Below are 11,019 nucleotides of genomic sequence, written 5' to 3'. Positions count from 1 at the left end.
AAATAATATTTTGTATTCCTAGAGAAGTTTTCATGTATGAGTGAAAAATCCCAAGTATCTTCCCCTTTCTGTAGTGCTGTCCTGGCTACTCTCTGTACTTCAGAAGTTGTACTTCATGTTTGTCTTTTACATTTCTTCAATTTCAACAGAAATGCTAGAGAAGCAACTCCTGGGATCTAGTTTTATATTGGACCAGTTTACAAGATAATCTCAGGCTCCCAACTGGATTATCACAAGCGTAACTGTTGGTCTGTTTTGGGATGTCAAAATAAAAAGGCGGGCAAGATTTACAGCTTCAGGCTTAACACAGACTTTTCCTTAAAATAAACATGAATTTGTGAATCTATAAAACATGCTCACTTCGAGGAAACACACTGAGAATCACTAGTGGGGAGAAACTGTAATATGACTAATGAAGAAATTCTCTGTAGGACTGGGATGTGTTTGGGTATCACCTTTTTGGAGCAGGCAGCTTCACACAAGTCTCAGAGAGAGGAAGGAAAGGAAGAGGTATTCCTCTACCCTATCAGCTCTCCATGGTTTTGAAAAAAATAAGTGCAGTTGCTGAATCATAAGCTTCCCTTGTAGTTGATGAGTTGGTAAGAGTTAAACTAACTATAAGAAAGTAAATTAAAGCCTGATCAGAGATTAAGGCCCTATGGTATTTTTTTTCCTCTTGGATTTTGGCTGTTCCTTATAGACATCTTCTGCTTTTAATCTGTTAATCCTAAATAACTGCAGGTTTTAGATTTCAGAACTGGTCAAGCTTTGCTATGACTCCTGTTATAGCAAATTCCTATGTTGCAAGTTTTTTATTTTTGTGTATCTCTGTTTGTAACCAAAAATCAAAAGCAGTAGTTCATCTTTTTGGCTGCAGGTTTTGTAAAATGTGCACACACTAGCCCAGCATTGTGGGTGGCAATACAGACTTCTGCTGTTAGCCTTCACAGGATGAAGCTTGTTACAGTCTTCTCCTGTATGCACTGCAACCAAAGCTTTTTGTTAACAACACCTGTGCTGAGCTCTTACATTTCTTAGAATGTTTTAGAACAGATATCTGTAACAACAGGAACCTCCTTACAAACCAGAACCTCTTACTCATCTGAGCTATGCATGTAGAGGTCTAACATTAGGGAATTCAAACACTGGGGGTTTGATATTTACTTATTTGGAAGCTGTGTATGAGCGTAGCAGCAACCTCTCTCCCATCCCCCAAAAGACATTACTTACTCCAAGCTAGTAGTTTAGGCTGTTTAGTTAGTGGCTCTGCTTATAAACTTTTTTACAGGATGCCTTATCCTACTTAAAGATATATGTCAGATACAGGTGGGTTGAATCTTATTTGATGGATCCCTCTAACTCTCTGTTGACTTTGGAAACAATCAGTGTAAACTCCGCAGCTTTATTTTAGACAGCTGAAGGTAGAGGAACTGCATTTGCTTCACAGACAAGCAGGGTGAGTGTGGGTCTCCTTGCAAGACGTTTGAGCACATCCCCAATTCATCCTGACCTTTTCACGGGTAAGCACAGTGAGTGGGCTGTATTTCTCATCAGATATCTATTGCAGCAGGCAGCACATTCCTGCGAACTAACCCAGAATACTCTCTTGGTTTGAAACTTGTTTTATTTTATTGAATGCTGGCTATGGAAATGGTCTCACTAATACTTATGCAAGGACAGTACTACTTCTAGATAATAATCCATTGCTTACACATGGAAGTGTCCCCTAAGCACCTGAAGACACAGTTCTGCATCAGGAGATTGGTTGGTTTTCTTTTGCAGAACGATTCAGACAGAATTGCTACTTTCTGAAACAGGCGTTCATCCTGTAATAAAATATATCTTCTGTGAGCATAATACATTCTGGTTTATGCTTAAAATTATGCTTAAAATCCTGTTTTATTTCAAACACAGGCAAACCCACTCCCCTTCTTGTTTAGCTTCTTTTTTTTTTTTTTTTATTCTAGGAACTTGGTTTGCTTATGAGATCTTAACTTCACTTAGAACTCTAAAATCCCTTAAGTCAGTACATGAATAAACAGTTTCTTCTAGTGCAAATGAGGCATATAATTTCGAGCCTTCTGCAAGAGTTCCCAAAGGTTCCTAAGTCATACTGGGAGCCTGGCTGTAATAAATACGTACACAAGGTACAACGTACAGGTCTATGAGATCTGTAGTATTATTCACGAGGGAACTGCAGGTAGATTTTTACATAATTTCTCTCACTCATGGGCATTCATTGACCTTCCATCTATGATTTGTCACTGTAGAAGAAAAAGACAAAAATACAAACTGGTGAGCTTTTCACTTATCAAGGACAATGGAACCCTTCAACGCCCTATAAAGTACCAGTCAGATCAAATGACACAAACAAAAAAACTAGGGCTAGCACAACAGAGCCATCAACTTCTCTAAGTAAATGCCACCAACCCTGCATTCTCTATTATTATTAGATCTTGCATCTGAATCTCTGGCATAAGGGAACATGATGCAAGAGTGTGTAAACACTCCTTTGGTTACTGTAATAAAGAGACAGAAAAGGCTTCTTGGATCTCCTACCTCAGTCTGCTGCCAGTGCAGAGAAACATGAGAGAGCCCCAAAGGTAAATATGGGCAATAAAACTTACTAAATTCACTGAAAGAATATTAATTCAGTGTAGTGGAACAGCAAATGCCAGTTAAAACACAATGCACAAATACCTGCAGGCCTAAATGTGGAAAGTGTTGTCCTCCCTGCATGTCTTTTGGATACTAATTCAGCAATGCACGTGTGGAAGTGCCTTACTGTGTCCAGACCAAAGACATTTAAATCACAAATGAAAATACTGTCTACAAGCAAATGCATGTGATAGGTTTAGGGACAGAGATTATTCTGTGATTAAGTGGCTATGTTTTATTGATCAGTAAGGGGCATGAAAAGTGACAGTAAGTTATTTCTTCCTGTTTCCATTTCAAATTCATTGACAGTTAGATTTCACTTATATTTTTCTTTTATCTTATTGTTAAATGTTGGCAAAGACTAGAATGTTAATTTTAGTGTGTATAAATAATTTATTGAATAATAATATATGAAAACGAATTTGATATGCTTCTTTATATGAATGACAGTCTATTATTGAAATTTATTAATCAGCACATTCCACTCAAATTGTTTGAAGAAGAGGAGGGGAAGGGGTGGAGAGGCAGTTTGGAAAAATGCAGTACAGTGGGCTAACTAAATCTGAATACTTGGTCCCTGAAAATGCAACTATCAGTGTAATTCAAATTATACTGATGAGATACAGAACAGTTATATGCAGTCATAATAACAATTTATATACTGTCAATATTAATAGCAATGTCTGTTTGAGAATACAGTTTTAAAATAGGTACATACAATTTTATTAAGTATAAAAAGACACTGTGCAGAGCACAATACAATATATTTCATCTTCGGTTCTGATAGTTCTCAAACTCCACTGTCTTAATTGATATTGTCACTGATGACTACTGGATAGAATTACTTCTCGGTATAAAAAGAAGCTTCTCGAGATGAATCCATGCTGTTTGGTTTTAAAAATACAGTAATTTCCTTTTAATGGCTACTTACACTAATTAAATACTGTCAAGACTTTTGGCTAGCCTGCATTTGGTTTCTAACATATGCTATGATACCGCCAATTTCCCCTGTTTTCCTTTGTCTTTCTCTGTTTGAGAATAGATCCTTCAAAATATTAATTGTTTCTGACTTTGTTCCAAGTTCTCAACCAGAACACTGGTTTTGACTATTTCTACATTCCTCTCATTACTGAACTTTCACTGACATCAGCTGGAGTGTTCAACATGCAAGGACTGTAGGGTTCTCCCCTAAGCTCCTTTTTTCCCCCAGTCTTTTCTAATGAAGCACAGAAGGCATGTGAAAATGATTATATTTTTTTCAGGATTTGGGGGCCCATTTTCTTATTTTCTTGAAAGTAGATGACATCTATAGCCTTCCAGCTTTGACTATCTTCTTTGGAAAAGCAGACATGTAAACTTAAGAACTTAGTTATAGATTTTCTTTGCACATTCCGATTTGGTTTAATTAAAAAAAAAGAACTCTAATTTCAAATTGATTTAAATGATAATGTGTGAGTCTTAAAAGAAACAACTTACACTTCCTCCTCTCTAAAATACATTAACATTAGACCAGAAAATAAATTAAAAAATACAGAAATGCAGAGATTATGCAATCACAGTAATATCTGCCTAACAAAGCTTGGTCTTTTGCTAACATTAGCTTACCACATTTGCAATACATGCTAAGCAAAGACCCTACTTCTCTAAAAGGTACATTCAGACAATATATATTTTATGGAATAAATATATAATATATCCAGTTATAGATTTCTGAATAGCAACTATAATAGATACAAGCAATACCTAAGTTTAAAAATACAGTTCTAGGCTTCCCTAACTTTACTACTAATAAAATTAAAGCTGACCTAAAACTTTCTCACTCTGTTGATGTATAATAAAATATATGGAAACACCAAGAGTAAAAAGCCAATTGCTTCTACAAATGGAATACTTTATAAATATAGTAAATTGCTATTTCCAGAGGGAAATTTGAAAATTATAAACAGGAAGTTAGGTTAAAACAGCTCTACAATATATAGTACAAAGTGGTTATGAAGCGTGATATATAAGTTTGATGTCTGTGGCAAAATTTTGAACTGATGTAGATGTACATTTCTGGAGACAACTATTGTAGAGAAAGATCCTGTCCTCAAAAGCAGCCAATCTTAACCTCATTAAACAAAATTTTCAGTGACTAAAGAAAGCCAACTGGCAAATTTGTCAGAGTAAGGAATGCAAGATTAGATCAAACAGAATTATTGGAAGCTCTGGACTTCTCTGTTTCATAGGGTTTACCAATCATGCTTTCTCATTAGGAATAGAGTCACAGCAGTGCTAGGTATCTGTGACTGCTGTGTGCTGAAAAGCCTTATCATGAAGGTACCCTCTCTATGGCTCACTTAACTACATCAGTCTTGTACTGTATATTCTCCAGATGAATTCTGTTTCACATAGTTGTTTCCTTTTGCTGGAATACTGAAGTACAGCTCTGGTTGCTTGATTACTGAACTCTTGATTGAGGCTTTTTCTTCCTTGAGAATAACCTAGAATTAAAGAAACACATTCCTCACATCAAGCACAAAGAATTGAGGAATTAAGCTGCTGGCTCTCTTTGCCTTGCCTTTCTTCCCTTCCAGTTAAAAAAAAAAATAAAATCAGTAAAAACACCTTACTTGCTAATGAAAAGATTTAGGTAACTGAAAAAAAATAAAAACTTCACATGTATGTCCCTCTCCTGCAATGGCCTTGTTTTACACAGAAATCCTACTGAAATACTACTGTTTATACCTCCTGTCTGAGTGGAGGCCCTAAGGTGGAATTCAGAACCCACTCAGAGCCTTTGTTTGCATCCACAAATCTGCAATTCTCATTATTACAGGACAGGGGGTTTACAAGAGATATCAACAGAGGTCAGTGTTAACATTAATAACAATGAAATCATCATGATGAGCTTCAGTTTTTGACCATCTGGGGACTTTCTGAGTCACCTGTGGACTCATATTAGTACAAACATCCTGTTTTGGGAACAGATATGAGATGTGGAGGGAGATGTAGAGGGTTGGAATGTAAGTCATTGGGACATGCGTCCAAATAGATTTTGTTCAGGCAAACAGAGCAAAGCTACAAATGTATTAATGGCAAAAACTTTCACTGATTTCAGAGAAACTGAATCTCTTAACCTCACATGTCAGATGTTTTGATTACACTGGCAAACTTGCAAACCTCTTGGAAGCTCTTGCAATATTGAATGTCAGTCAAGAGCGAACTAAATACTTCCTACCAAACCTGTACATGAGAAGTAAGCACTTGTAGGTGCCCTGCAGAGTAACCACAGAGTGAAGTTTGGGTTCCCTGTAGCAGGGAAGGGACTAGAAAGAGTTTTCTTCATCTACCACCAGCAAATCTAGATGTTCTGTTGCAGAGTGGCAACCGATTAGTCGAAAATGCATTGAACTGTGTCTAAATCTGGTGGTATATTTTTACTTGTCATAAATGCTCTGGTTTTTAATGCAAAAAATGTTCCTAGGAACTACAGACTTCTTCTGCTTGCAGATAAGCCAGAGCTGCACAGTGGCTATTGATCTCAGGGTTATTAGTTTGAAATTGGCTCCAGAATTTGCTAGTGCCTTTAACCTATTTTCAAAATGTATTTTTACTGGGATAAACCATGTGGCAATGCATCAAATAATGAGCTATCCTCATCTTGACTGGAGTTAAGTGCTTGCTGGGTCCCCAGGGGTACCTCCAGCTCCCTGACTGTCCCACCCTGGGGCTTCTCCCACCCTGTCCACAGCCTAGGACCTTATGTCAGCCCCCAGGGTCATCATCCCCTGCCCCAGCAATGCCCCAGCAGGGCCAGTCTCCAGCTCCCCATAGCCCTACCCTGCCCAGCCATGGGGTCTCACTGAGCTGGGACTACCTGTGGGATCATGGCCCAGTCTGTCCCCATTGCCAGGCAGCCTGGGCCTATGGCTACCCTGCTCCTGTCTGGGGCTGGGATGGGCCCTGGTGTCAGACACTGCGCTGACAGACCCCTGGATGCCTGGGAGCAGCTGGCCCAGGCTGTGTCAGGCTGCTGTCAGTGGACTTTAAGGAAGACCAATGAATCCTCTCACCTACGACATATGGTTTTGCTGTGTAGTTTGCTGCTGTTGCTGCTGCTGAATGAGCAATTGCTGCTGTTGTCGGCGCCGGGCTGTTCTCAGTTTTTCGAAGCGAGCCTCCATCTCCTCCAGCACCTTGGGAGTGTAGCGTACCACCAGCTTGACGCTGTCCTTGGCTGCCTTCAGCAGTTCCACCGCCTTCTCGTGGTGTTCTCCTTCCACACTCTGGGAGCACGGAGAAGAGATTTAATAATGAAAATGGTACTTTGATCTAAAGCTGTGTCTTCTTCATACGGAAAGGCTGTTAAGTTTGCACACCTGACGTTTTTCAAGGGACCATTAAAAGAAAGTGTTAAGTAAGACCTATGCATTGCTGGGGATGTCTTAATTTTTATATTTAAAATAACCTAAATCTGTTTTAGGTTACAATTACAAATCTAATTTCTGATCTGTGTGAAATTGAGGGGAGATATTCAACAAGCTTTTTGCAAACAAAAACAATGTTGAAAACCCCAAACAAATTGTTTGCAAGGTACAAAAATAAAATCCTATTTAAATGTTGGTAAGAAATGAAGAAATTGCGAGATTGAAACAGCAGTTCCTTTCTTATGCCCTGTCCCTGCTTGGATCATACAGGGAATGACATATGATGATTAAATAGTCATCATCATCAAATGGTTTGGGTTAGAATGGACCTTTAAGATCATCTAGTTCCAACCCCCCTGCCACAGGGGGATACCTTCTACTAGACCAGGTTGCTCAGAGCTCCATCCAACCTGGCCTTGAGCACTTCCAGGGATAGGGCATCCACAACTTCTCTGGGCAACCTATTCCAGTGCCTCACCACCCTCACAGTAAGGAATTTCTTCCTAATATTTAATCTAAATCTACCCTCTTTCAGTTCGAAGCCATTCCCCCTTGCCCTATTGCTACATGGCCTTGTAAAAGTCCCTCTCCAGCTCCTTTGTAGGCCCTGTTAGGTACTGAAAGGCTGCCCAAAGGTCTCCCTGGAGCCTTCTCTTTCCAAGTTGCTGAGTTGTAGGTGGAGGAGGATGCCTGCTGCTCCCCAGGACAACACGTGTCTTAGGAAGTTAATGGCATTGCTCACATGTTTAACATTTACGTGATATGGGTTCTCTGTTGGAAATAAACTCGTTTTTATCTGGTTAGTTGTAAGCAATCAAACTGAAAAACAACTGAAACATTACAAGCTCTTGCTGAAGGAATATGTATTTTTCCTCCCTTTCCGGAAAATGTTTTATAGTAAAATGATATCTGCCATGAAATCAAAAGTATGCCCAAAGGGGCTTAAGTTCTGATTTCTATGCTAATGTTGTTTGAAACAGTAAATTTCCAAAACAGGCATGTGACTCAGCTGTGAAAAGAGTGTTCAATTTCTACTATTAAGTGGACTAAATGGAGTGCTTTTCAGGCATATGGATTATTCCACACCTTAAAAAAGAGGGGGGAAATTTTTAATGGTGTATGATTGTCCACATGTGTTGTAGGATATATTCCAAAAAAACAAAAGTATTTGTGCACAGAAAAAAACCCCAACAGCCTGCACATCTGAGACCTTCACATGGATTTTAGACTATCTAAAAATAAGTAATTTTCTTTCCACTTAAAATAAATCAAAGTTTTACCACCTGCTGTGTTTTAAAACTCTTATGTATACCATGCTATTTAAAATGGACCTATACCCATAGGCTTCTAGACTTCCAAGGAGAAGCAGCAGCATTCAAAATATTTGAAGTTCATGCAAAAAGAATAACTTGTTATAGCAACCGCCAGAAGAAAACTCTTTCTATTTTCATCTCTCCTATTTGACTGAGTAGTATTGTGCAAGAACAGTGAATAAGAACTACTTCTGCTGTGGCACAATAAGAGCTAAAAATAATGATTCAAAAGTTTCAAAAAGCAGATACAAATGCTTCTACATAGATAATATAAACAATTCCAGCTTATTGCCTTGCTAGTTATCTTCCTTCTCCTGTTAAGTATCTTTCAATATATTAATACAAATAATATATTTGACTCGGACTCATGTCTGAGTCAACTGACTGGACTCAAGTTTCTACAGAAATTTTACGATGCTTTGAAAACATCAGTGCATCAGAGAAATAATGAATGTCATTTCAGGTGTTGCAACAATTACCAGAAACAGAGAAAACCTTCCAAAAAAATACTTCAAAATACAAATTTTGAACTGTATGTTCATGAAAGTCCTCCAGTAGGGCCAAAGATCTTAAAGAAAATTCATGATCTGTGATGACCAGATTTGTTAGAAATTGCGAAAAATCAGCTGGACAAGCACTGCTACTGAAAAACTAATTTGGAGAAAGAAGTTGTTTCCTTATAAATATTTGGAAAAAAAAGGAAATTGTTGTGCATAAGAAACAGTTAATGTGTCTAGTGTTCTAAACAGAGCTAAAATAAAAAGCTATAGATGAACACAGTGTTTTGTGAAACTGCTGTAATGAACAAGTCACAAATAAAAATGAAAACCTCTTCCTCACATCCCCTAGCCCATAACTCTTCAACAGTGTTAGTTAGAAGACGTGATCGTAACTAACACATGATGTAACTAGCTCTCTTTTATAATAAGCACATTCTTTGTGACTGGCTCTGATACTGGCATTTGTAAATACAGGTCTTGCCTTAGGAGAAACCATACAAAATTTGGCTTTGTTCTGCATTTCATTTTTTGCTTGTAAATCGTGGTCAGCATGGCCTGGCATGGACATTCAGAGGAAACAACAGTGTATTCAGTGGCGTTGTGATTGGTTTTGCTGTGCAACAGCAGGAACTTAGAACAGGTTATGAACAAACATCGTAAGCTCCCAAGCTACACGATGGTTCTAACTGACATCAATAAGCAACTGTGATTGTTCTGTAAGGGAATAACAAGATGATGTATTTTAATACTTTGTTCAACCTAGTAAACTGCATTTAATTAATGATTCTCTGTTTTCTCTCCTGTTTGCCTCTGGCCTTGTTCTTCCAGTTTACAGACAGTATTTTCTAACTAGAAATGAAGAGTCTGACTTTGTTGCTATCCAGGTCAATGGAAAACTCCCATTGACTTGGATAGTAATGGTACAGAATTAAGCCTAATGCTCTGAACCATAACCAAAGAGGGTAAAATAACAAAGGCAAAGATAGCACTGCTAAAACAAATACTACTCTCCGAACACACCTCGCTCAGGTCTTGACAGCCACAGTTTTCAGTTGCTATTTATGTGATTGCTATACTTACTCTTAATGTCTTCATTGACGCTTGCACTCCTATTTTCAAGGCATTAAAAACCCAGTATAACAGAGCTGCACAAGTGACATAGCAGAGTCCCTTGGAGTGTGGGAAAGGAAAGGGTAAAGGAAGTTGTTTCGCTGTTTGAATTCTTCCCCCTCTGCAAACCTCTGAGGTTGTGCTGGCAAAGGACTCCTGCTGGTATCGGTCATTCCTGTATAAGGTACTTTGCTGACTACATTATGTTGGTTGGGGACATTGCAAGGATCTGACACATGTTACTTTAAAGCCACCCACCAAACATGGGATTGAATAAAATTGTTTTGGAATACATATATTTACTTAATATGTAATTTTTTTTACTATATATATTTACTCTTTTTTTTCATTATTGCATTGGCAGATTGCATCAAAGAGAGGAATGCAAAATACTGTAGAGACAAGAACATCTGAAAGAACTCCAGATATGGTGTAGGCAAACACCAACAATTACTGTATCCTGGTTCACAGACTTGTTATAAATCTAGAAGAATAAAATCCCACTTTCTTGCAGACAAAAAAGAAAATCTGTTAGCCTATAAGTTGAGAGACTGAGAAGAATATTTGTATTAGGTATCTCTAAAGAAATACTTGGGTGACAAATTAGCCATTATAAATCTATTTTGCATCCTTCCTCTGACTCACACAAGGTATCTGATGAATGCAGAATCTTTGCCAGATATGAAGAGGCATCACGAAGTGCCTTTGCTGAGCCATCTGCAGGACTTACTGCTTTCAATTTCCTTTATTTTTAAGGGGTGTGGGACAAAAGCATGTAACAAAATCCCCAGTATAATGAGAAAACACTATTTTTTAACATACATTGAAACAGCTCAAGGAACAGTCATCCCAGTCACGCTCAGACAACAAATCTGGATTCTGAACACACAGCTCTAATTTTATGTTGATAATTATGAAGTTGGATAACCATCAATGCCTGAGCACAAACAAGTTACAGATACTCATGTTCCACCGCAGAGTCATCTGTTCCATTGTACATACTGTATATTATTTGCTTTTCTCCAGCTA

General features: G+C 38.1%; 1 protein-coding gene across 3 annotated transcripts in view; it reads right to left on the bottom strand.

The window, feature by feature from the left end:
• Positions 1-1,880: 1,880 nt before the first annotated feature.
• The window catches only part of LIN7A (lin-7 homolog A, crumbs cell polarity complex component), a 50,171-nt gene continuing 41,032 nt past the window's right edge, over positions 1,881-11,019 (bottom strand). For 2 of the 3 annotated variants that reach the window (XM_027661983.1, XM_027661999.1), the window contains 2 exons: positions 6,718-6,926; positions 1,881-5,141 (listed from right to left, as the gene is read on the bottom strand). In XM_027661983.1, the coding sequence (XP_027517784.1) occupies positions 5,099-5,141; positions 6,718-6,926 (252 nt within the window). In that variant the 3' untranslated portion in view covers positions 1,881-5,098. Of the gene's footprint in view, positions 5,142-6,713; positions 6,927-11,019 lie in introns of all 3 variants that reach the window. The other variant, XM_027661991.1, reaches the window with a different exon arrangement.

The sequence above is a fragment of the Corapipo altera genome, unplaced genomic scaffold (assembly GCF_003945725.1).
Source record: "Corapipo altera isolate COAL_440 unplaced genomic scaffold, ASM394572v1 1, whole genome shotgun sequence".
NCBI lineage: Eukaryota > Metazoa > Chordata > Aves > Passeriformes > Pipridae > Corapipo > Corapipo altera.
This window is presented reverse-complemented; position numbering and strand designations above follow the sequence as displayed.